The following is a 26,906-nucleotide window of genomic DNA, read 5'->3' on the forward strand; positions in this document are numbered from 1 at the left end:
GCAGCTCAAAGATTGTGAGGCAGATACTCAAACCTCACAGAGGAGAGTGATGAGAGTGCTGCCTTAAGCCAGGCTGGGCTCCCCTGCTGTTATGACCTCTGAGCTTCTGAAGGGCCCTGATTCTGTTTTAGGAGGAAACACCAAAAGGAGATGGTCATTTAAGTAGGTATTTTAAGACTTCATTGACTGGAATGGAGTAAAGTATCACCTCTTACGGGTGAACATAGGGTCTAGAGTTTTCTAGAATTCTGGAGAGAGGTAGTGTTTATATATTAGTTTAGCTCTTCTTTCTGGGATTCTCCTAATATACGACAAATTGGTAAGGATTTCCTTGTTTTGCTCACTAATAGTAACACAGAAAACAATCAAAAACAACTAGTAAGTAGCACAGAAGTGCAAAGAAAAGAAAGCCCCGAATACTGCAGTACTCATACAATACAAAATATTAGGCAAGCTTTTACTTAGAGGTAAGACCTATGTTTAAGTGTACATATATATACACACACACATACACACATGTATCATTGTATTTAAATCTTCACAGATGTTTATAGGGTAAGCATAATTATGCACACTTTACAAACTGAAAAAAGATGAACCCAGAGAATATGTAACTTGTCCAAAGCAAAAAACATGTCATATCTTCATAATTCTACATGGATAGGTACCAAAATGTGATTTTGACTGAAAATGGAGAAATGGACATATCAAACACCTGAAATTTTAAAAAAGCTCACACAAAATAATACCCTACTCCTATTTGTTCAGAGGTAAATATATATATAAGTAGAAACAGACTGGAAGGACACGCATTAAAGGCATCAGTAGAGATGGCAGGGGCTTATGGGATTGGCAACACAGGACAATGGGACTAAGGGGAAAAGTGGGAGTCTGGACTGAGGATAATGTGCCAGGAACTGAGGTTATGACTGACAATGTCCTTCAAATTTAGAGCCAATAAGCACATAAGGCGCAGTTACCACTCCATGACAACAGGGACACAAAACACTACCAACATCATATAGCTTGGCAAATGGTAGAGACAGAATTCAAGCAGACATTTACTTGGCTCCAAAGCCCATACATGTTGTTTATCTACTCTGTAGATTAAGGAGCAATTACCATTTAGAGGAAAGCAGAAGAGAGGTTGTTTTAAAAGATGAAGTCTCTGCACTTGCTCCTTCACAACAAATAGGGAGCAACTGCCTGACAACTACAGAACGGGGACAGAATTAGAAATAATCCAACATAAGGATTCCTTTGAAAAAATAAAGAAATGTTATTGTAGTATGTATGAGTCCTTAATTCTTTAAGCTCATTCGTGATGCTTTTGTGTGACAGAGGCCTAAATACATACCGTGGATGAACATCATCTTGGGACAGTCCTTTAACACGAGATCTGTGATTCCACAGTTGGTCATAGTGACTCCAACAAGATTTTTGGATTTTAATACAAGGACCTACAAGGAAAAAAATTTTAAAAGATGTATCTTTCGGCAGACTTTTTTTTTTAAACCTTAAATGTTTTCACTGGCACAAGTTAAGAAGCAGCTGTTATCAATTTCTTCTTTTAGGGCAAAAAAAAAAATGTATATATATATATAAAAAGATGGAAACTTTAGTCATTATTCAGGAACTTGGCTGAAACTGAAAGCTAACTGGTGGCTTTTTTCTTCACCTGCACATGGTCATCCTCAATCACAGGATCACTGGTACTGGTGGATTTGTCTGCTGTCCTCTTCCGTTTCATGGCATGACGTGGCTTTGTTTTGGCAACCTCTAGAAAAAGGCAAGAGGAAAATCCAAACTTTAGCTTTTAGCTTTTTCCTTCAAGAGAATACAACTGCATATTGTATGAACTCTCTCAAGGCAACTCTCAAATCTATGACTTGGTTCCCAACAGAATATCATTGGATAATAACCCAATAGAACATAACCTCTATTTCCATATGACTATTCCAAAACAAGATCACTCTGCATTATCTCAAACCAATCGACATCAAATAGGATTTCCCTTCTCATACCTTGCCATTATCAACAATCTAACAACTTCTATCTCCAGTTACCAACCCATCCTAAATACTGTTGGTGGATTAAACTCACCATTTTCCTGTTGAACAACTTTAAATTACTAACTACTGCTTAGTAAATATGTTTCAAGGCCTGATACTTATTCTCAATTTTATTCCATACTGTGTCCTAGTCATCTGCCACTGCCAGAGCATTTGAAGTCAAAATCATTCTAGCTCCTTCTGCCCAGAACATCCTTTCCTGACTTCATTCTACCCATTCCTGAGCTCAAATATCCCCTCCTCTAACAAATCACCTCGGCCCCCAAGCCCTCTAAGTGGTTCTGTAAATCCCTGTATACTTGTTTCTCCACTTAAAGGTTTCTTGAAGACAACACTTTCAAACCTTTGTGTCAATGTCAGCCACTAGCATCTAAAATGAACATTTACTGAACAAATTGGCACTCAATATTCACTGAACGAGTGCATTAGATACATAAATGGAATAACAATAGTAGCAAGTATTTACGAGCGCTTACTGTGTGTCAGGCACTTTTCTACGGATTTTACTTGCATTAACTAATTTAATCCTTAAAACAGACCTCTGAGATTACTCTCTGTTTTACAAATAAGGAAACAGTGACATAGGACAGTACAAGGGCTTGCCACAGCCTAAGTGGAGGAATCAGGAGGCAAGACCAGGCAATCTGGCACCAATCACTATGAAAACCTGTAGTCTTTTATCTGTCAGATCCTGGTTAGCAAGACCCTAACACATTTACTAGTGTTGTTCTAAAACATGACAGTGTAATTATAAAAGCAAATATTATGTTGATTTTATTTAAATGCAAGGTCTAAATTCATCTCTAAAACTTTAACAAGCACATATACATTCTAAGACAAAACACTGAGAAATCACTGTCCTCATTTTTTGACAAACATTCTGTAGGAGAGCATTTATTAAATGCAGTAAGGCTGATCTTAATGAATTAAATCTCACCACACTGCTTTTGGATACCACTAGTATATTATAGACATCCTACCTGGTAATTCTGTAACTTCAAAGGTCGAAGATTAGAAAGAAAGATAGGGAAAACAAGGCGCAGATATTGCAAATTCCCAAAGGCTTGGGTTAGATTGGAAATCTAGGGATCTAATTCAAGTGTTTTTTGTTTGTTTGTTTGTTTGTTTTGTTTTGTTTTTAAGACACTGGAACATTCTCTACCACTTGAAACCTTTGTGAAACCTCACTATGCAAACCAACTGAAAGCAGCTGCTCTGGTTGAAAGCTATAAAAGAGAGCCTAATAGTTCTGCCCACCGAACATCCTCTGAGGACCCTGAACTCAAACAAAATCCTGGGGTTCTGGAAAAGATGAGAACTAGTAATCTAGCCAACCCACAGAAGGCCTTCTTCCATAGTATTCCTGAAGGGACTTCATGCAAAATCTATTTATCTTTATTGACAAGGAGTCTGCTAAAGGCAGCACATTTTACATGACAGATAAAATTCACACACCTGTTATGACCAATAATAGGAACTGATTTGTCTCCCAGTACTCGAAAAATGAAAACAAACAAAAACCAGGTCTGTTTCCATTCCTTTATGACAGTGTTGAAATCAGAATCTTCTGTTAGCATTCTCTTTTTATGATCTGATTTCCAAACTTTTCACCTTCCTGGAATGTTCTCTTCCTTAACTAATCAGAACATGGGGTTCAAAAAGTTAAATTTCCTGCTCTCCAGAGTGCCCAGATTGGCAGTTCATATTTTCTATGAGAAGTTATAAATCTGTGTCACACTTTATAAGCATTAAAAACAAAGGCCTCCCAATGTAAAAGAAAAAAAAATTAATCTTATTTTTTTCTCATGCCTCCCTCTTTGTTTAGGGACAATTTTTAGTGATGATTTCATACATCTACCAGCATCAACATACCTCATATGTTGGTTCCTACCACTTATTAAGTTCACAATTATTCACTGAGCCCCACATCATGTAACACATTGTGCTAGAAGCTGGGAATTAAATGGCAAACAACCAGACACTGTCCCTGCCCTCACGGAGCTCAGTCTATTGGAAAGACAGACAGCAAAACACAGAATTACAACACAGTATAGTTAACATTGGCATAGAAGATGCTACAGAAACACAGAAAACAAACCAATTCGGTCTTGGGGTATCAGGGAAAGAGGTTAGTATTTATGAGAACCATATCATATTAATCTTAAATGCTATTCTTTGACAATCCAGTTAGTTGTTTTTGTCATATTTATTTTATAAAGTATACAATGAGGATACAAACAACTTACAAGTATTTATTCCCAAAATAAGAATTCATAAAATAACTATGTCAGCTTCTAACAGGGTTTTAACACTACATAAGGCCATAAACTGAAAACCAAATTAAAAACTCATTTTGTTTGCTGATTTTTTAAAACTCCATTAACACTCAATCAAGTTTCTTCCTTTACTGATTTTTCTCCGTAAAACTTTGAAGAGCAGAATGGCCAATAGATATAAAAAACATGCTAGATCGAAAATAGCAAGTTGAAGGCCACTCAAATAATTTCTTCTTTCCAAAAGAGATCCAGAAACTAAAATCAGCACTTTGACATTTCTCCAGGAAACTTGTTTCTGAAAGTAAAACTTGTACTGTTGAAAAAATATGAGGTAATAATTTATCTACTGTACAATTAGCTACATACACATTAGAAATCTTCTCAACTTGAAAAAAATCACAAGATAACAGATATAATTTACCTAAAAAAGTAGAAATGAGTTATTTTTTATTTCTAGATAATTATTTCACCTAAGCAAGGTTCTAGTCCTGAAACAATTCAGAAAGAAATGGTAAAGACGAGAGCAGAACATGAGACAACAAATATGTCAAAGCCCTGTATGGCTAATACGATATATTTATATAAAAAACAAAACCAAAACAACCTCCACCCCCTGCAAAAACAGTAACAACTGAAACATTTACAAAAGAGAAGAAACAAAAGACAAAATCAGAGACAAAACAATCCCTAAATAGGAAGACTCCATGCTACAAAAATGACAATTATCTTTTTAGTGCGTTAATGTAATGGAAGTCCGAAAAAACACCGAGATTTGTTTTTGGAGCTTGACAAAATTGTTTTAAAAAAAATGACTATAAAAATAAGTAAGAAATGCATGACTAGCTGAGGAAATTTTGAAGAATAAAGAAAGAGGATAGAACACTGGAACAGAACAGAATGCTCAGAGACAAAACTAAGTTTATCTAACATATATGATAAAAAAGCATTTCAAAATAATGACATGAGAATGGAAGCCAATAACTAGCACTGAAACAACTCAGTGACAATGACAATTTGGAATAAAAAAAAAAATGAAGTTCATTCCCACAGATTAAAATAAAGAGCTCAGATAGGCAAATGAATAAAAGAATGGGAAGATGAGAACAATTATCTGAACCATACTTAAGGAAGGTCTTCCACAGCAGAAAACAGAGAAATCATAAAGGTAAACAAGTAGATCCAACTTGACAAACATGAAAAACCATGCAACAAAAGGCATCATCACAAGGAGTTTCTATGTAATGGGCACAGAGATCTTCTGCTTGGGAGGATGAAAATGTTCAGATGGATGGTGGTAATGTTTGCACAATACTTACAAGTATTTATTCTCAAAATAAGAATTCACAAAATAACTATGTTAGCTTCTAACAGGGTTTTAACACTATATAAGGCCATAAATTGAAAACCAAATTAAAAACTCAATGAATGCACTTAATGTCAATGAAATGTACACTTCAAAATGGTTAAAATGGTGAATTCTTTATGCATCTTAAAAAAAGAGATGATAAAACATTTAAAATTCAAGCTGGGAAATGTATTTTTCGTCATATGGCAGCACTAGTGTTTGCAAAGCATAAGGAAATATTTAAATAAAACTCATTTTATTGTTAGTTAATGCTACTATGATTAGCATGTAAATAAGGTCTCAAATTTATCTCCTGAAAGCTTATTTTTGTTAGTTTAGTTCCATGTGATTTGATCAGCTCTATTTAGTATATAAAGAAAACATTAACTCTATATTCTGGAGCTGATTTTAAGATTTTCAAATTAAGGGAGACCTGGAGAAAATGAAAATATATTATTATTCATTGATAGCTATTCATGACTTAATAAAAGGAGGAGATATAACTGAAAAACCAGGTCAGAAATAAAAACAGAACCATGCTTGAGAAATGTGCTTACCCCACCCAATCCAAAGCCTTGACATAAATCATGTTATCAATGAAATTATATACATATCTATGTTTTGGGTGTATCTTCAAAAATAATTCTCAGCTAAACTACCTACTTACCTGCTTTATCTCCTGGCAAACCTATCCGGAAGCAAAACTAGATTTCAGAAAGAATTACTAACTACTGCACAGGCAGACGGAGGGGTATACCCTATACGATATGTTCCCCAGCCCCCAGCAACCTCAGGTCTTTACCTTCTGGCTAAGGTTTAAAGCTTCCCTAAGAGTTACAACCTCCCTAAGTAATGGGATGGGAGCAGAGTTACATTGCGACTTAGACATCAGAATGAGTATTGTATTAGGGTCAACATACACAGTTATATTTCTCGTAGAGGCTTAACGGTTTGACTTTTCCTGGGTTGGATATTTTACAAGATCTTTTACATGTCTTCTCCCCACCCCTGCTGAACATTAGTTCAAACTTTGTATGATCACAGAACCCCAACATAGAATTCAATTTGCCAAACTGGCTTTATATAAGAAAACTCATGGAACGATCTCATGCCCCTGTCAAGGCCTACCCTGCGGTTGCTAAATCCTGGCAGCATTGTCATACCTGACTCAGATACCAGCGGTACATGGGAGAGTCTGCTCCTGGCCCTCGTTAGGGGCCTCCGAGGGTAGTCTTCATTAGACTGCACGTCATAGCTCTCAGGCTGGAAGCTCCCCCTCCTGTCCTCACCTGTAGCCCCAGAGCCACTCCCATTAGTCCTCTCATCATGTGCTGGGCCTGAAGACCCCCCTTGTGGCAGAGTCCTAAAGGAAAAGGCGGATCTCGTACCATCCGGGCCATTCACAACACAGGCTCGGCTGGTTGAAGGACGTTCCTCATCAGAACACCTGCTAGTTCTCCTTTGGGATTCTTGGGGCCTGTGACAGCAGCATCTGGGGCAGACAGAACTCTCTGCATCTCCCTCCTCCATGGCCTCAGAGTCCTCTGACCCACCGGGGGAGCAGACACACTGCCTGGACACATCCACTTCTGAAGGGCTAGGCTCGGAAGAGCCGCCGCTGTTCACCGTCCTTACAAAGTCGGGGCTTTGAGAAGCAGTGCTGTGTGAGCTGGAGGTTCCCACTGTGCTGGCGGTGGCGCTGCTGCAGCTGGGATAAACATCCTTGTTTTTTTTCTTTTCAGGAATATCCCTAGCTGCTTTCATATCGGCTTTGATCTGCTCACTGGTGACCTGACAGCCTTTCTCACAGCTGCTTTCCTCGAGGGGAAACTGCTTCGACTGGCCCATCTGATGGGAGTTGTACCTCTTTCGAAGTGGAGTCTTGCCTTTTCCACTTACTGCTTATAGAAAAAGAAGAATGGCCCGAGGAAAAGAAAAGATTTCAGTACAAATTCTGGACAAAAGGCAAGAGTAAATTTGGAACAGGAAACAATGTACACTAATTTTCCTAACGTATAATGATGACAGTATCACTCAGCTGCTTAACAATTCTCTATGGTCTCTAGTGCCTACCTGGTTTACTCTCCTCAGCTCAGCCTCCATGGCCCACTACGATCTAGTTCCAAACTAGCTTTCTGTTCGTGGCCCATCTGATATACATACTACACGCTAGCCCAAACTTTTCTCTGAACATACCCTTGCCATTCTACTGCTGGGCCTTTGTTCTCACCAATTCTTCGGCCTCGTGCATCTGTTCAATCTCTTCTGCACGCCCCCACCCCAAAGCCCCTGTAGGATATGCCCTGTAGTATCATTATACTAGATTTCTGACCTGACTCTTCAACCAGATTGGAGGTTCCTTAGAGAGAGGGATCATGACTTATTCATGTCTGTACCCCTCACCTCACCTAACACAGTACCTGGGGCACAGTAAGGCTCAATGAATAGATAAAGGAATACTTAAATAAGATTTTGTCTGGCTGACAGAAGATCTAGTTTCTAAATTCAGAATCTGAACTTTCTCGGAAACATTAGGTTATTAGTCAGCTGGTCACATTCCTTTTCCTAAATTTTAGTTTCCATAAAAGCTCCTTTCAACCAGTGTGAAGATACCAGAATTTCTTAAAAGAAATAAAATAAGAATAGAGTAATCAGTCATTGGTTAGTAAGTGATTCCAAGTCTAAAGAACTAAGCTTTCCACACAGAAGTGATTATGTATTTCAGGGCCAGTGTTAAGGGTATACTGAATATTCAGACATATTAAGGAGTAGAGTACCCAAGGGAAATTAGTGGACAATTTTTAAAAACCTCACCCTTTGCCCAAAGTGGTATGCGTGTAGTTCTGAGAAACAGCAGGGAGGGAAAGACAAGGAAGATGAATGACCTGAAGGTTATGAGAATGAAAGCTTCTTGGTGAGGCAAATGGTAGAAGGCTGCTGACTAGATGGAAGAGGAGGCTGGGATTGTAAGAAGACACTGCAGGACCCCCTCAAGCACCAAATCAGCCACCAACATTCACTAAGCACAACTGGACAGATTATCAGCTGGCCGGGTGGTTGTTTTCTCATTGCTCTGGACGCCTTAGGAGTCACCCCCCATGTGAAGCCCAGGCCTCTAGCTAATCCTTCATTCCCTGATGCCACAGGGTCCTAAAGCCTCCACTGTGGAAGTCACAATCCTCACGTCTTCTCTTCCCTGAGCCCCGATTCCATAATATTTCTGTTGTGCTACACTTGCCCTTGAGAGCGCCACCCAAATTCTCCTCTCCCTTGGGCTATGGCCCTTCTCGCCTCCTGTCACATTCCATAAGGATATGTTAACTGCACCACAGATTGTGGTAGGGACACAGTATATAAAGGTCACATGTGTCCATCAGTTCTCACAATGACTCCCACCAACTGGTCCCAGCAAAATATTATCTCTCACCTGACAATTCCCTGGACTGCACTGACTCTCCGGATTTTTCTTCACGCTCAGAGTAACGTCGAGCACCATTCTTAGGAATCCAGACTTCTTGGAGCTCTAGACTGTCTTCCTCATCATCACTCTCTGAATCATGAACAGTAATTGGAGTTGGTTTTACTACACGCTGAAGACCACTGGGTCCTAAAACAGAAAGCACAGGCCTAACAGTTACTTTTTGCCAAGAAAGGCTCTCACTTCAAGTAATATTTCTAGGGATCTGGGCTCACAGAGATGCTTTGGTTCTATGTAGCCTTCTTTATCACTCATGTTAATGGAATATATACGTTTCTAAAAGCAGATCAAAATAGAAGATCATATGGCATCCCCCTTTAGGACTTTCACTATTTGAAAAAGTCACATAAATCATCCTAAAAATAATCAAAGTAAGTCATAATAATCATTTTAAAAATAGCCTACTTTCCCAATTTTGCAAATGTATGAAGACAAAGCAAGTGAAGATGAACTTCAGAAACCTATAGGACTGGTGAGCACTCTTCATTCTTTGAGTGGTCTTTCTCATTAGATGTAGCAAGATACATTCTTGAAATGCTAGATACATGTTACAGTTTGGTTATTTGAGCGTTTATATTTATGTAAAAAATGTTTTCTCTGCTTGGCAGTACACCTCTCTGACAAATGACTGAAGTTCACTCCACCGATAAAATGTAAGCTCCAAAGAACCTTGCCTGTCTTGTTCCTGTCACACTGTACAATGCCTGGCACAGAGTAATACTCAATAAATACTTGTTGAATAAGTGACTGCATCTGTAAGACACTTAAAACAAGGACAGTTAAAGATATTTTCAATTCAAAGACAAGGTAGCATTCCAACAGACCAGGAGTAAGAAAACTTGGGTTCTAATCTCCGTGCTGTCCCTTTAAGACTGGCCAAGTGGTCTTAAGCACATTATTTAAACTTATTCTGAAAGACTACTGGTTTCCCCATCTGTAAAACAAGGTGTTGTATCAGATAATCTTTAAGGGCCTTGTGACTCTACAGCCTGCCTGCCATAAGTCACCCACTGGCAAACAGATGAGATCTTGGTCTGTTAACTAAACCAAATCAACCTCCCATTCCTGTTCCTCCCACCAAAATGAAGGGAGAGGACAAGCAAACTATAATCAGGTCATTTACTTTTTCCATCAAAAATATGAGTGCTTTCTTTCTACACACACACAAACACCCATATGTGAACACCAATACAGGAAGAGGAGTTGTTGCCACAGTTATAAAAAATAACAAACTTTAATAAGATACACACACACACACACACACACAGAGCAAGGAGAACATCAATATAATACAGCTGTCAATAAGAAATAGCATATAACACATCTTTATCTGTAATGTTAACAAAATAATCACTCTCAGTGTTTTACTTTCTTCATTTGAGTCAGGCCCGAGTTACAACCACAATGTGGGAGTCACATGATTACCTGCTTGTTCCTCGTCAACATCCACAGGGATAACTGGCTGACTGCGAGCTGCTGTCTCCTGTCCGCTTGCGGCTACCACCTCTCCATCCTCTGGCACCATGTCTTCCATCTCATTTAATGCTTTAAACAAAAATAAACACAAAGTGAAACCCACAGAGGTCTAAAAAAATCACAATGGCAGGCAAATCTGGAGCACCCCTGAGAAACCAAGAGCCCTGTGATAATTAGGCCCATGCTGGAAGGATCACCTAAAACAGTGCTTCATTATACAGACATGAACAAGAAGAGCCCAATTATTCTATGGGAGAGGCAATTATAATGGGAAAGAAGCACTTGGTGGAGCAAGCCCACCACTGTAAGATGAAAGCAGGGAGAGCCACGCACAGCTGGGAGAAGAAAGTACCATGTTCCTTCCTGAAAATGTCACCAGGAATGGCTGTAGGAGGCCACTGTGGGCCTCCCTCTAGGCCATTTACTGGACAGTAGTGAGGGCCAGCTACCAGAAGACCGCATGGTCATTTTAGAAACAATGAGTCTTGGAGTATGTGCCAGCTACACCAGGATGTACTGGGCAGGCAAGCTCTAACCATACATTTCTTCTCCTACCCTCTGGCAGCTATGTTCCAATTTTAGCTAAGACCGGACAAAGATTACGAACAAATATACTAAGTGCATTTTTAACATTTTACTATCATTCAAATGTTCTGCATCAAAGAATTTATGACAGTTATTAGTGCCTATCAGTGAATGGGAATGTGTGATTTTATTTATATTTTTCCAGAAGATGAGCACAGTGAGCAACTTCAGACCAATAAGCTTCAGTTAGCTTACTCTTCTTAAGAAAAAATGGTCACTTTTCCAAGAGGACCTAAATAAAATAATTCCCAGCTTTGCCAGCTTTTCACAAGAATAAACTCAAATCCCCCAAGTCAGTGGCAGATAAACTAGTGCCCTCTTACAACCTAAGCTTGTGCTGGACCTCAGTTTGAGTCAGAGCAATAACCATATTATCTTTCCATTTACAGCTCAGCCACAACCCTGCTTATCACTATATCCTCAATGCTTAGGGATGCTCAAGGACTACTCTGGGAAGTAAACCAACCAACCATTTGGATGAAATGAATAGACCAACAAAAGCGAAAACAAGATTCTGTTCCTGAAAGAACTACAGAATCTACTTAAATAGACAAGACAAATTCAGTTAACAAATAAGGCAAAAGAGGATTACGACAGAAAGATACCATTCAGTGGGGTTTGCTTTGGTCTTTAATATACACCAAAGCACAATCCCCCTTATGTTCAGTCTCCCATCTCAAATTCTTGCCCAGCTCTAGCCCTCAATTTTCTACATTTCATTTAGTACCCAAAGGAGGCCTGACTCTGTCTAGAAATCTTTCATGATAAAAGCCAATCTATTTTCTTCTTTCATTCAATTCTTATCATTATGAACAGCAGTAATTAACATGTATACACTCTATGCCAGGCTCTATGCTAAATGCTTTCCTATTCATTACCTTATTTCTTATGGCAAACTCACAAGGACATTACTACTAGCCTCATTTATGCAGCTGAGGGAAGTAAGGCTTAAAAGAGTTAATAATTTGTGAGGATGTGAACAAAGATCTGTTTCCTGAGCCTGCAACAGTACAGGGACAATGAGCTGATGGGAAATTTATAGTCCCTGCTCTCAAAGAGAATGCACACGTTCTAACAGATGTCAGATACACAGAATTAGGACTTGCTAAATGCCAGAACAGTCCAAGTGCAAAGGGAATATAGACAAAAAAGGAGCAACTAATTTTCCTGTTGGGCAGGAAAGTTTTCACTTATATGAGGTAACATTTCCTATAAACCAGGAAGCATATTAAATTTTCCAGAAAAGTAAGTATTCCAGTGATAAAAAGAACAAGTGTTTGTATTGAGATGATGGCATAAATGAGAACAAGGCTAAAAAGGCAGCTTGGGCCCTAGACTGTGAAAAGCTTATAAAGTCTTGCTAAAAAGCTTAGAATTATTTTTCACAGGCAGAGCTTTTTTACAAATATATTAACTGGTGGTCTCTTTTATACAAAGCCTGATTAGAAATTAATATCCTTTATTAAATGTAAAATAAAAGAAAAATAAATGTAAAATAGAGGAGAACTAATGAGTTTTTTACAAAAATGATTTATATGCAACCATTTCTAGTATCAGAAATATTATTTAGTGGTTGACAATTATCTGCCCAAAATATAAAGTAAAAGGCATTTACCATGTTTTTTTTTTTTCACAATGTAGTTCACCCTTGAACTTTACATATAAGGATTTTCCAGAAATCAATGGTTCTCAAACTGTGGTCCCAGATTAGCAGCATTAGCATCACTTGGGAACTTGTTAGAAATGAAAATTATCTGGCCCCACCAAGACCTACTAACTCAGATCCTCTGAGAGCTAAGCCGAGTAACCTGTGTTTTGAGCAACTAATATTCGATAAAGGAGGAAAGACTATCCATTGGAAGAAAGACAGTCTCTTCAATAAATGGTGCTGGGAAAATTGGACATCCACATGCAGAAGAATGAAACTAGACCACTCTCTTTCACCATACACAAAGATAAACTCAAAATGGATGAAAGATCTAAATGTGAGACAAGATTCCATCAAAATCCTAGAGAAGAACACAGGCAACACCCTTTTTGAACTCGGCCATAGTAACTTCTTGCAAGATACATCCACGAAGGCAAAAGAAACAAAAGCAAAAATGAACTATTGGGACTTCATCAAGATAAGAAGCTTTTGCACAGCAAAGGATACAGTCAACAAAACTAAAAGACAACCTACAGAATGGGAGAAGATATTTGCAAATGACGTATCAGATAAAGGGCTAGTTTCCAAGATCTATAAAGAACTTATCAAACTCAACACCAAAGAAACAAACAATCCAATCATGAAATGGGCAAAAGACATGAACAGAAATCTCACAGAGGAAGACATAGACATGGCCAACATGCACATGAGAAAATGCTCTGCATCACTTGCCATCAGGGAAATACAAATCAAAACCACAATGAGATACCACCTCACACCAGTGAGAATGGGGAAAATTAACAAGGCAGGAAACAACAAATGTTGGAGAGGATGCGGAGAAAAGGGAACCCTCATACACTGTTGGGAATGTGAACTGGTGCAGCCACTCTGGAAAACTGTGTGGAGGTTCCTCAAACAGTTAAAAATAGACCTGCCCTACGACCCAGCAATTGCACTGTTGGGGATTTACCCCAAAGATACAAATGCAATGAAACGCCGGGACACCTGCACCCCGATGTTTATAGCAGCAATGGCCACGATAGCCAAACTGTGGAAGGAGCCTCGGTGTCCAACGAAAGATGAATGGATAAAGAAGATGTGGTTTATGTATACAATGGAATATTACTCAGCTATTAGAAATGACAAATACCCACCATTTGCTTCAACGTGGATGGAACTGGAGGGTATTATGCTGAGTGAAGTAAGTCAGTCGGAGAAGGACAAACATTATATGTTCTCATTCATTTGGGGAATATAAATAATAGTGAAAGGGAATATAAGGGAAGGGGGAAGAAATGTGTGGGAAATATCAGAAAGGGAGACAGAACGTAAAGACTGCTAACTCTGGGAAACGAACTAGGGGTGGTGGAAGGGGAGGAGGGCGGGGGGTGGGAGTGAATGGGTGACGGGCACTGGGGGTTATTCTGTATGTTAGTAAATTGAACACCAATAAAAAATAAATTAAAAAAACAAAAACAAAAACAAAAAAAACCCTGTGTTTTGACAAGTCTTTCAGGTAATTCTGATACAGTCAAGTTTGAGAACCACTGCCAAAAATAAAGGCTGCAGAGCACTTTCACTTAGGTCAACTTAGATTAATGGACGGCAGAGGACAGTGGTGAGGGGAGAGGGCCATACCATGTTTAAAAGTAGTAAGCACCTGGGATTTATGTGTTAAATCAAGATAGAACCTCAGTAAAATGATGCAGACACAAAACCATGCTTTGTGATTATAATTACTTCAAAAGTAATTATATTAAAATAATTTGGCAAAAGCTTTAGCAATTACAGAAGCATGATTTTGACACATGGTAATTTTATGTCAGGAAAATGTGAATTGTTGGAAAACATGAACATTTATTCCTGTGTTTAAGAGTGCTGTAAAATGCAGGTAATGAACTTAAATTTTCAATTAACATAACTGGCCCATGATAAAGTACTCTAAATACTGAAAATTTTGGAAATGCAAATCTAAGAATGATAATATCTTTAACAAATTATAATGTTCTGATAAATCAATACTCTGTAGAGCAATAAAATCATATTTATGAAATCACATATTACCTTAATGATAATGTTTGCTGGAAAACACCCACTGATTTTTTTAAGATTTATTTATTTATTCATGAGAGACACAGAGAGAGAGGCAGAGACACAGGCAGAGGGAGAAGCAGGCTCCTCGCAGGGAGCCTGATGCGGGACTCGATCCCGGATCCTGGAATTAGCCCCTGAGTTGAAGGCAAACACTCAATAGCTGAGCCACCCAGGCATCCCCACCCACTGATTTCTTATAGTAGTTGATAAAGCCATTTACCTTATAGAAATTAAATTTTAATTTTAAAATTATACAATGCCCTTCTTTTAAACTCTGCTACTTCATGCAAGATGATGAAGTTAAATACAATATGGCAGTAAAGAGTAGGGGCCTCTGCTTCATTTTGGGTTTGTTCCAAAACCAAGTAGAGGCCCATGCATAAAAAGTTTTAAAATTCTAAATTAAGCAAAGTCAACATGTCAATACCACTTTCAAACTAATTTTTAAATTATTAAGATCACACCTAAAGAGTAGAAGCATCTATGTCAGTCATTCAACAAACACCAAGTCCCACTGATCCCTTTTAGTTTGAAATCTGTCCCACTATTTAAAAAAAATTTTTTTTGCTTCTCCTTTATATTTGAATTCTTTCTACTCCTGTTTTTTTTTTTTTTTTTTTTAAGATTTTATTTATGTATTCATGAGAGACACAGAGACAGAGAGAGAGAGATGTAGAAACACAGGCAGAGGGAGAAGCAGGCTTCATGCACAGAGCCCAACGCGGGACTTGATCCGGGGTCTCCAGGATCAGGCCCTGGGCTGAAGGCGGCGCTAAACCGCTGAGCCACCTGGGTTGCCCTCTACTCCTGATTTTGATCAAAAGTCACATAGCCTTTCTCCAGCTCCTTATTTTTTATTTAAAAGAACTGACCTGGTATGGAATATAATAATAAATACAAAAACACTGCCAACTCTGAGAGATCTGTGGAACCAAAGTTTTATGACAATCTGCAGTTCTCTACTTAGCCTTCCTCTGGTTGAAGCTGTTTAATTCTTCAATCTTGGCATTTACGTAGTTCCTTTGTTTCTCAGTCTTTAGCAGCATTTGAAGATAGTGTACTTGACAATAATATTCCTCAAAATGTGGTCTGTATGCAAGTCTCTCATCTCCTAAAACCCTAGTTTCAAACGTTAGTAGATTTAAGTTCCGATGTTCTCTCATAAATCAAATACAGTATTGGGATGCCTGGGTGGCTCAGCGGTTGAACGTCTGTCTTGATCTCAGGGCATGATCCCGGAGTTCCAGGATCGAGTCCCACATCGGTCTCCCTGTGAGGAGCCTGCTTCTCCCTCTGCTTGTGTCTCTGCCTCTTTCTCTGTCTCTCATGAATAAATAAATAAAATCTTAAAAAAAAAAAAAATCAAATACAGTGTTCTTGCACACATTTTGGTCTCTGCTGCACCAATATGCGATTTCACAAAGTAATGCATTCTCCATTCTGTACTGAGAAGCCTATGGTCAACTAACTTCCAGTGGAGACTATCACTTGTCCAGTACATCCACTCCAGCCACAACTGGGTCCCAAGGATTTGGGTAGGTCTGCACTGCAGCTGCTGTAACAATTTCCCATGGGTGGTCTGTGTCCTCTGGAGTCCAGATCCTTATGGCACCAGTGACAAGTATAATGGCACTCAAGGACTAAGGCAAAGAGACAATACTTGACCCTACTCTCTCTCCTTCAGTCCTAGCACATGCTAGCTCTGTACTTCTCTTTTTGTATTTTAGGGGGAAGATGTCAGGGAAGAGATTTAACCATAAGTTTGAAATGCCTAAAAATACTTGTGTGGAAATAAACTATGGAATTGTATATAACCATATTTACTTCAAAAAGTTGGAAGACCAAAGCTACAAACAAAGGTTTGGAATTTATTAGGATATAGCTGGTACTGAAGCCATGAGACTGAAGGAGCTTATGTAGAGAAAAATGTACAGAGAGCAACAGGAAGATCAAGGACCAAGCAGAATAGAGGAGGTGCTGTAAGCAAAGGAAACTGAGCAGGCATGTCCAGTGAGACACAAGGAAAACAGTTTCAGAGAAGAAATTATCAGGAAGCTAGAAGCGGGCAACAATGACAAGTCCTGCTCCGATGCCAAACGAAAGTGGAGACATGTCCACTAACGTTCTTAAAAGAGTCACTGTTGACTTTGCCAAGAGCCAAAATGGAGAGTTTTACAGCAAACATGTGAGGTGAAACAGTGAAGACAATTCTTAGGTCAGGCCCCATATACTCAGTGTAGTCCTAAAGGAAAGTATGCTCTATACACAGTATGCTTTCATGATGAAAGCAGGTATGTAGCGTCAGGGCACTCCATTTCTCAGTAATCACGGTGTTGAAGACAATGAGTGAAGGGGCAACAAAAACAAGGTGGCTTCAAGAGGTTCCTTTCCCAGTTCTTGAGGACCAACTGGGAAACTAGAAAACTTGGTAAGAAAACAACTTTTCTCCATCCTCACTCCCCAAAAGAGGGGCATATGAAGCCTAAGAACACACAGGCTGGATATAGTAGGTATTCAGTCAATACTGAAGAACTGCATGGGTAATTACATAAGCGAAATCGAAATTTGGCGGGTGTCTGTGAAGACTTAATGATGAAAGCTATGTGAAAGGTTCTAGCACATGACTACTATTCATTTTTTTCAGTTCTAGGTCCCCCAATGACGTTCTATCTACCAATCTATTGGTCAGGGAGATATAAAGAGTTGTGCCTGTGCTCAAATCCTAAAAGTTAAAACTCAGGCCAGGCCTCTAAGGCTTACTGTACCCTAATGCCACAGCATCAATGAGTCCTTCCCATGCTGTAAGCACCCTTACAGAGCCTAGGGACAAGAGGCATCATAAAGATAACTTTGAAACAAGCCAGCAGAGAGGCACATTTCATCCCCCACCCCCTACCATTTGCTTTACCAACCAGGTCTCCCATGTGTAAAGTCACAAACTGCAACAGGGGGAGAAGGGAACAGGACAGGGTCAGAGAAATGCAATCCAAAGTAAAAATCACTTCTGTTTGGAGCTCACAAAAGATCTGGGTTACCGTCGGCTGCAAACTGCTGCTCTCCCGGCTGCAGGTCTTGCCGAAAGTCGTTCTCCTCATCTGAATCGTCTGGGTGATGGTGATTGTTATCATGGATGTTGGCATTATTCTGGGCATTGTTATCATTGTCGTTGTTGGAGTTCTGGTTGCTAACAAGGGCTGAGGAAACCCCAATTCCTGTGCCTGCACTCAGACCAACTCGAGCACAGCCCTAAAAGCAAGACAAAAGCACATGCGTATTTACTCAGGTTAGTATGCAACATTTCATTTTTAATATTCCTCCATTTCATCTTGGTCTAAAAACATTTACATGGCACTACTTTCACATACGTATAAAGCACCCTATTAGAGGCTCACAACACCTCCAGCAAGTCGAAGTGCTATGGATCTGGATTTACAGATGATGAAATGCAATGGGAAGAAGTTTGTGTAAGAAACCAGTAGGAGCTACAGCTGGGACTTGAAACCCAATATTCTGACCTCCAATCCCAAGCCTTCCTCCTCTATACTGTGCTACTTGAACAGTGGTATGTAACCATTAAGAACTGAGAGAAAAGATAATTAGCTGAAGCATTAAGTTTTTATTACAGTGACAGTGAAAAATTTTGTCAAGCAATTTTTTTTTTGTCAAGCAATTTTAAAATAACATTTCGTACAACTAGACTATTTCCAGGATTCCAACTGCATAGAAGAGAGAACAGCAAAATAAAACATTTCCAAACTAAATCCCTAATTCTTATTTATATCTGAGGTTCCCAATTAGAGATTTAATCTCCCAACTAACTACTCTGAGTAATAAATATTGACCTAGCTCAAATTTCCACCTTTGCGCTTGCTTACAGAACTGATGTAGACAGCTTTCTATTTACTTTTCCCTTTCCTTTCTCTGGAGACCCCTTACCAGAACAAGAGGCTATGCAAATTATAACCTTTATGCCTTCACTGAAGGCATGTAAAAAGTCCAATTATAACAATGTAAAGGCATATTATTAGAAAGAAAAAAAATCACATAGGTTTCATTTTATTCCTTAAGTAGTAAATTAAGTATTTAATTAAGCAAAGCCTAATTCCCTCAAAATGTGACTTACTTTGGGTGGTTCACGAAACATCTGGTCCAGTGAAATAAACTCCAGACTGGGCAATAATTCAATAAACTGGCCAAAGGAGTCCAGCTTCAAAGCATGGCATCGCACTAAGTTGATATCGACCAATCGCGTCCATCTTGAGTGGTCTGTTCAGAGAAATGACAAGGCCAGAGAGTTGAACTAATACTTTCTCCATCACGGATTCATCTCGTTAAAGGTCACAAAGACTTTCAAATCCTTTTCCTTTAAATAACTTTGATTTTATCTCATGATCTCAGAAACTTGATGACTAAATTATGTCTCCTTACCTAATTTCATTGTGAAAACTATGGGAGTTATACGGGCTTGGGAATTATTAACTTGAAACCAAGTCAGACTTAATCTAAATGTGATCCATTCAACAACCTACATGTCTATTCAACAACAGGACACTAGTTAAATGCTGGTGCATTCATTTAACAAAACATTATGCAGCTGTTAGAAACAATGAAGGAGAATTGAGTATGCTTGCTATTACAAAGCTTTCCCAAATACTCTTAGTGTAAAAACCAAGCTATAGGAGAGGGTATGCTAATGTCCTTTTGTATATATAAATCATTTTTAAATGCTATACATGTATAGGATGCAACATGTACAAAATAATCTGTCCAGAGAATATATAAGAAACTGTTGATGGTGGTTACCTTTGAGAAGAGGAGACTTTTCATTTTGTACCTTTCTGTACTGTTTGGTATTGTTTATCAAGTGCATGTATTACTTTTAGTTTTTAAGTGTTAACAGGAGTTCTGAGTGATGGGATTATAGGCCATTTTTTGTTTTCTTCTTTATACTCTTCTGTATTTAAGAAAACAAACAAACCAAAAATCCAATAAATGTTATTTTTAAAAAAGTGATCCTATGCCTGCTACAACCTAAAGTTTGTATTTCCCAATAACTTCTTGGTGCAACTGGGCCAAAGACAGAATTTCTCACTTTTGGTAGGGGAGACATGGCCATTTTAATGAGTAATCTTAGTAGATGCCCCTGAGCCCTAAAAGATGCCAGAGATGAGTTCTGTAAGGAGCTATAGGGGCCCTGTGAGGCAACTCAGACAGGAGAGGAGGCTGTTCTGCAGGTGTCAGTGAGGGGGCTTGGCTTGGTTAAAGAGGATGTCACGATGAAAATTCTCTAGCTCTGAATTTATTTAAAGGTTATGAATTTTAAGTATTTAAGAAGGGCCTTAAAAGAAACAAACAGTATTATTCTCTCAGGGAGGAAAATGAACTCCTCATATAAGGAAACGCATCAAGTACAGTCACACTTTTAGACACAAGGCATCAGGTAGGAAGGGGAGAGCTGACATAACCTAAGATTTTAAAGCAAATGAAAATTTCATTAAAAGTTAATGCTAAATCTGTCACCTAAGTTTTTTTTAAATACATACCCACTTTGTCCTTTCAGATGTTGTGCAATGTGATGGTAATTCAGAGGTAACAAATGTAGTATCCCAAGCAACAATTCCTAACCTTAATTTCATAATAATAATAATAACTTTATTATTTCTTTGTGCCTAGCAAAGCACAACTGCCTTGGCAGTTGAATCCATAACCTAGTCAAGTGCCAGTTTCTAGGCAGAGAATTTTACAGGTTCAAAGAGGCACTGATACACTTCCAACACAGTTATCAAAAGTTCCCAGCACTTGTATGATCATACAAAGTATTTACATTTTATGTTAGGAATACAATTCATCACATACAGAAACAAAAATATATATTCTTTCCTTATCAGGCAGACATAACTGTTGTGAAACCTACAGTACCTGAGATCCAATTGTATGGGTTATGGAGATGGGGGCAATTATAAATTGCCAGATATTTGATACAGGAAAAAACTTCATTGACTGCCTTCATCCCTATATCGGTGATGATACCAGGATTTTCTACCACATCAGCCAAACCATACTTTACCAGATCTGCATTCGCCATTCTGCCTAGAAAAAGAAACCAATTAAAAAAAAAAAAAAAAAAAAAAAAAAGATTCTTAAATTGTCATAGGATGTTGCCGACTCGTTATCTTAACATCCAGCATAACACTCTTCTATGATCGTTCTGTGTCATCAATCCATCATCAGCTTTAGGTTTGAGTACAATGTTAGATTAGGTATTCTCTGCAAATACCATTTACTTTGCAAAATAAAAATTTGTATTAAAAGTCAAGGGTTAGCTAGTAGAAACAAAGTGTTTTCCATTGTTTAGAAAAGGAAAAAAAGAAAGCAAAAATTCTTAAAACTGAGGGATATATTGTATTGGCTCACACTTATGGCAAAGTTTTAGCTTTAGTTTTATAAAGAAAAGTAAGATCTTAAATATGTGACTCTCTCTCACGGTATTAGGATGTTTTTGGAGTTAGGTGTGACCATGTATAAAGAAGAGAGTAAACTGGGAATTCAGACTCATTCTGAGAGCCATAGTATTGGTTAGTAAAGATGTGCCCGTCCCCAGAAAGTGGACTTCTAATTCAAATATACCCACTCCTTCTGCCACTGGGCTTTAGTGCCTCCCGCACAGGGATTGGGGGAAGGGAATGTATCAGTAAAAGACGATCCTCCATTCTAGACTACGGCACTGAAAACATGTCTCATTCCCTATCTCCTGTCCTCATTTCTTCCAGCTGCCTGTCCTTACTCTCCAGGACGGTTCACTTAACTATAAGCAATCTGAAGGAAAAAGGGACCATGCCTAGTTAGTTGACAGTCACATTTTCAATGTCCAGCAGAGTGCTGGTGAGACAGGAACTCAACAAATGTCTCTCAGTTCCTTCCACCACCTACCACCAGGTACACAGAAAACACTATTGCTCTGGTGAAGCTGCCCCACATATTACAGGGATTTACACCTTTAGCTTGGAGCATGTTTAAAACAACTATTTACTCCAAACTCTTCCAATTTTATTCTCACACGGTTCACAGTCTCTCTCCTGTAGTCCCCATTTTTGGTATTTACTGGCATTTCTTGCTGATTTTACCTTAATCTAACTCTTACAATTCGACTGAGCAATTTTCTTTAGCCTGCTGTAAAAATGTTTTTCTTGCCCTTTGGGCTTAAAACTTTTCTAATGAATGGGTAAATTTTGAACTCACCCTGTTCTCTGCCTGCATGAATGCTGCAACCTGACATGACAAATCTACCATACATTCATTCCTTTGAGACCACCACCTTTTTCTGGCTCTTGGGGTCTCCTGATTGTCACACTCTCTCAAGAACTCTGATGACATCACCCAGAACATATTTTTGTTTCTTTTTTCTTTAGCCCATAAGTCAACTAAAAGTAAAAACTACCACTTACTACATGCTTTCTAAGGGTCAGAGATTATAATGATAAAATTGGGTTTATTACTGATTCCTCCAAACTATTCGAGGAAAAAATGGCAAGTGGTCTTATCTCCACTTAACAAAAGGGGAACTACGGACTTAAGAAGTAACTTGCCCTTGCAAGGTTCCATCATCTATAAGAGGTGGGTCTCAATTCCATCTGTCTCCTTCTCTCCAAAGCCCCAGCACTAAAGACTACACTATTCTGGTTTTTAATGAGTTTGACATCCCTATCACCTTCAAGTAAAACTCTGCTATCATAAGTCTATGAAAGCAAAAAAACTCCAAGGTATTCATCTTTGGAACACTTTTCTTTTATTCTTAACGCACAGCATCTGCTTTTCAGCATATCCACCTCTTCAATCTGGCACTATCATATCTACTGTAAATGTACAGGGCACAATGGTGATGTTTCTATTTTGCCAAGTCTTTGTAACAAAATGGTGATACAGGTTTTACTAGAGGTGATGCCACCCCCACCCTCCTGGAGAGGTGCCTCAAAATCTAAATTACTGAGAAGAGTGAGATTAAGTGACAAAATATGAGCAGTGACCACTTATTTCTTCCAAGGCGGGCTATTAGAGGCACCTGGCACCTACTGTGATACAGACATCCTGAGTCATCTTTGGAGGAACGGGGGCAAGTACATATATGGAGAAATGGATAAACTGCAGCAAATATAAAGACAAGAAATGCTTATGAAAAGATCAAGACAGAGATTTCAGTATGAAAGAGACTATGAAACATGTTGAAAAGCATAAAATAATGGTACTCAAAAGGTAAAGTGTTTTTCTATTGAACGTGTGTTATGGGGAAAGAGACACTAGGGAAATAGCTGGTTATAAAGATAACTCTCAAAGACAATCCTTCAGTGGACCTAAATATGGCCATCTTGAAAATACAGAGCTATGTTGGTCAAAAGCCAATCTTTTTCAAAGTTATACAGATTAAAAGTAATTCCCATTAAACTAGCAAGAAGATAATGACTGGATTTCTTAATCAGTCAAATGTAATAATGAACACTACAACAAAGAAAAAGTAAACAATACTGTCACATCTATTAAAAATGAAAAAGGACAACAGTCATATTGTTTGACCTAGACTGTCCTGATCAGGAGTTAAACCTTATGTTCTTCCACAATGTAAACTAGATCCTAAGAAAAAATGCCATTCTCGTATGACAGTGAGTTTAAGAAAGACTTGTTATAAATTACATGGGGAAGAAACAATTCTTGCAAAAATAAAAACATGCTAACGGTGGAAATGCTCTTGCATGTCTGATTAATGTCATGTGGGAAAAAAAGCTTGAATAATGAATTGACATGCATTCAAACCCAAAGGAATGAGTTCCCAATTGTAAATACATTCCAGAAAATGCTGTCAACAAGCCTTCCAACAGCAATCATCATCAAATGAATACTGACCATTATGTGCTCACACTATCTGGGAAATCCAGAACCCCCAGCGGGCTTATTATGGAAATGAAGAGCATGGACAGGGAATGGGACCTCATCTGAGAGGACCATCAAAAGCTTCAAGAAGTGTGGCAGATCAAATTCAACAAATGGAACCAAGGATGACATTCTGTGAAAAAAATGAAGCAGAATGGGAAAGAAACTTGGGCAGTAAAATGGAGACAATATCAAATGAGGTAGGATTTTTTTTCTTTTTGTATATTATTAATCATTATATTTTCTATAATATGCTAAGTCAGAGGCAATATGGGAAAAAAAAAATCACTGACACTTCAAGTTTAGATTAAAAGTTCCTTTTTCAAGAAGGCAGAGCCCCTGAGATTTTAAGCTGTCTTATATTCAAGAAAATATGGCACATCTCAATTCAAGTTTCAGTCTGTCAAGTAAGTTCCCTACAGTAATTCTAGGGAATAAAATGGTTGATTAAGTCTTACTCTGCAGCAAAAACTCATCTACATAGCCCAGATGAAGTGTTTCAAACTGGGGGAACTCCAGCTCTGCCATCTTTAGGGCAGAAAAGACGCCATCTTTGGTTAGGGAAGGCTGGATCCGAACTTCATGTAACCTATGAAGAAAAAGATAAACATCAGAGTAAAATAAAAGCCATCAGAGACATAGGTTCTTCCTAGCATAAGGCTCTGAAAGAAGTTCATCTTACTGAAGTGTCACAGGCAAACAACTTCCCACTCCCCTAGTAAAAAACATTAGAAATGTTTCCTTTTTAAAGGAGCATTTTGCAAAGTGTGGGCACATCTTAGGTAGTACACTGAAGTTACATTAATTAACAATAAATTATACACTAAGAATCTTATATTCTTGCTGATGCTTGCTTAAATCTGATTAAGTCAAAGTCAGAACCTGCATCTGGTACTGATTGTTCAACATCCTTTTTTATGCTAGCTGTTAAAAGTGCCATTTTATAACATCTTTAAAACAAAGATTATAGTTCTATTCCAGATAATAATACCTAAACAGTTTTATGTATATGTATATATATATATACACACACACACATTATATATATTTTTGTGTATATTTGTATATATACATATATACACATATATATTTTTTTAAAGTATTTTATTTATTTATTCGTGAGAGTCACACAGAGAGAGAGGCAGAGATATAGGCAGAGAGAGAAGCAGGTTCCATGCAGGGAGCCCGATGCCCACATCGATCTTGGGACTCCAGGATCACACCCTGGGCTGAAGGCAGGTGCTCAACCACTGAGTCATCCAGGGGTCCCTTGTTTTATTTATATTATTAAAATTATTTTAATGGAAAGGGTTTTATTTTTGAATAAATCAAAAAAAAGGTTAATTGAATTTAAATAAAATATAAAAGTAGAGATAGACTTCTGATCTGTAGGATCAAAAGAGTAAATGAGGCATAAACTGATAAAAAGATCTGTTAAAAATATAATGGTGTTACAATGTCAAGACTCAAAAAGCTGATTTATTTATTTTCTATTTTTTTTTATTTTCCATTTATTCTGCAAATATTTATTAAACAAGTTAGTCAGGGTTTGATCATGAAAACAGACACGGCTTAGAATTCCAAGTATGAGGTTTTGTGTGTGTGTGTGTGTGTGTGTGTGTGTGTTTTTAGTAGGCTCCATGCTTAGTATGGAACCCAACACAGGGTTGTTGTTTTTTTTTAAATAATAAATTAATTTTTTTTGGTGTTCAATTTGCCAACATACAGAATAACACCCAGTGCTCATCCGTCAAGTGCCCCCCTCAGTGCCCGTCATCCATTCACCCCCACCCCCCACCCTCCTCCCCTTCTACCACCCCTAGTTCGTTTCCCAGAGTTGGGAGTCTTTATGTTCTGTCTCCCTTTCTGATATTTCCTACTGATTTCTGAATAGCAAATACCGTCACAAACTAAAATAATTCCAAAAATCAGAGAAAGTTGAAAGAATGGTTCCCAAAAGTGCTGCAGACACTGGGTGCATCAGTGCTGATCTGTTGGACTTCCAGAGCGCTGACTGCTTTTCTCTGATGAGACCATACCCTTTCAGAACTTGCTGGGTCTGGAGTGCAGCTTAGCTGGTTATCAATTATAACATAAGATTACCACTACTAAGTGATGTCCTAATGCTATTTACACAATTCCTTTGTATTTTATATCTGGCAAGGCATAATCAAACTTCATATACACATTCCCCTAATTTTTGTAAAACAGGAAAACATATAACTCTAAGACAAAAGACAACATGAAGAGGAAACATACCTACGAGCAGCAGTGATGATGAGGTAACCAAGATCTACTTCAAGAGCATTTTTGCATGCTCCCAAAACAATAGTGTGCAAATTTCTAAAACCACCTAGTTAAGGGAGAAAAGGAACAAAAACAGTAAGCATTTCTTTTGACCACAACACTTTCAGTCAAGTATTTATATGCATTTTAATGAAAATTATCTGGTTAAAAGTAAATCTAAGTTTGTTTTTCCATTCAAATTAACATTTCAAGATGAATTATAACTATTAGTCATTTCCTAAAAAGACATGAAAGCAGATACTGTCCTTCTGAAAAGACATTCTGATGGTGTCAGAAAATTACTCCAAATTTTTGAGACTTTTAAGAAAGAATTTTCAGAAAGCTAGAAGTTCATAAGGGAACTGTAAAGAGGGATCCTGGCATTTTTAAGCCAAAGTTTGAAGCTACAATCTACCATGGGGAAAAAGACCACAACTCCTTTAACTTCAACTATTTTTGTTTGTGAAACTTGTAAATACACAGCAAAAACAGTATGCAAATTATTAATGTATATAGCTCAAAGAATTTTCACAAGATTGACTTTAAACTTTCATGAATAAAATTACTGTCTTTCTTTTACTAAAAGTTTTGTTTAGGAGATTCATCCAGATTGTTGCATATAATGGTAGTTAATTCATCCTCATTGCTGTGTAATATTCCCTTGCATTTTTGTCACATTTAAATTATCCATGCTGTTGTTGATAGGCATCTGGGTTGTTCCCAT

The 26,906-nt window shown here is 38.1% G+C and overlaps 1 protein-coding gene across 10 annotated transcripts in view; it reads right to left on the minus strand.

Annotated features, from left to right (window-relative positions):
• The window catches only part of FBXO38 (F-box protein 38), a 56,193-nt gene that overhangs the window by 7,054 nt on the left and 22,233 nt on the right, over nt 1–26,906 (minus strand). For 6 of the 10 annotated variants that reach the window (XM_038535089.1, XM_038535092.1, XM_038535090.1 and 3 more), the window contains 10 exons: nt 26,156–26,249; nt 24,355–24,485; nt 20,894–21,064; nt 19,098–19,240; nt 18,010–18,220; nt 10,597–10,716; nt 9,121–9,300; nt 6,857–7,594; nt 1,679–1,779; nt 1,358–1,460 (listed from right to left, as the gene is read on the minus strand). In XM_038535089.1, the coding sequence (XP_038391017.1) occupies nt 1,358–1,460; nt 1,679–1,779; nt 6,857–7,594; nt 9,121–9,300; nt 10,597–10,716; nt 18,010–18,220; nt 19,098–19,240; nt 20,894–21,064; nt 24,355–24,485; nt 26,156–26,249 (1,992 nt within the window). The remainder of the gene's footprint in view (nt 1–1,357; nt 1,461–1,678; nt 1,780–6,856; nt 7,595–9,120; nt 9,301–10,596; nt 10,717–18,009; nt 18,221–19,097; nt 19,241–20,893; nt 21,065–24,354; nt 24,486–26,155; nt 26,250–26,906) is intronic. The other 4 variants (XM_038535096.1, XM_038535097.1, XM_038535094.1 and 1 more) reach the window with 4 other exon arrangements.

This window comes from Canis lupus, chromosome 4 (genome assembly GCF_011100685.1).
Source record: "Canis lupus familiaris isolate Mischka breed German Shepherd chromosome 4, alternate assembly UU_Cfam_GSD_1.0, whole genome shotgun sequence".
NCBI classification, from domain to species: domain Eukaryota; kingdom Metazoa; phylum Chordata; class Mammalia; order Carnivora; family Canidae; genus Canis; species Canis lupus.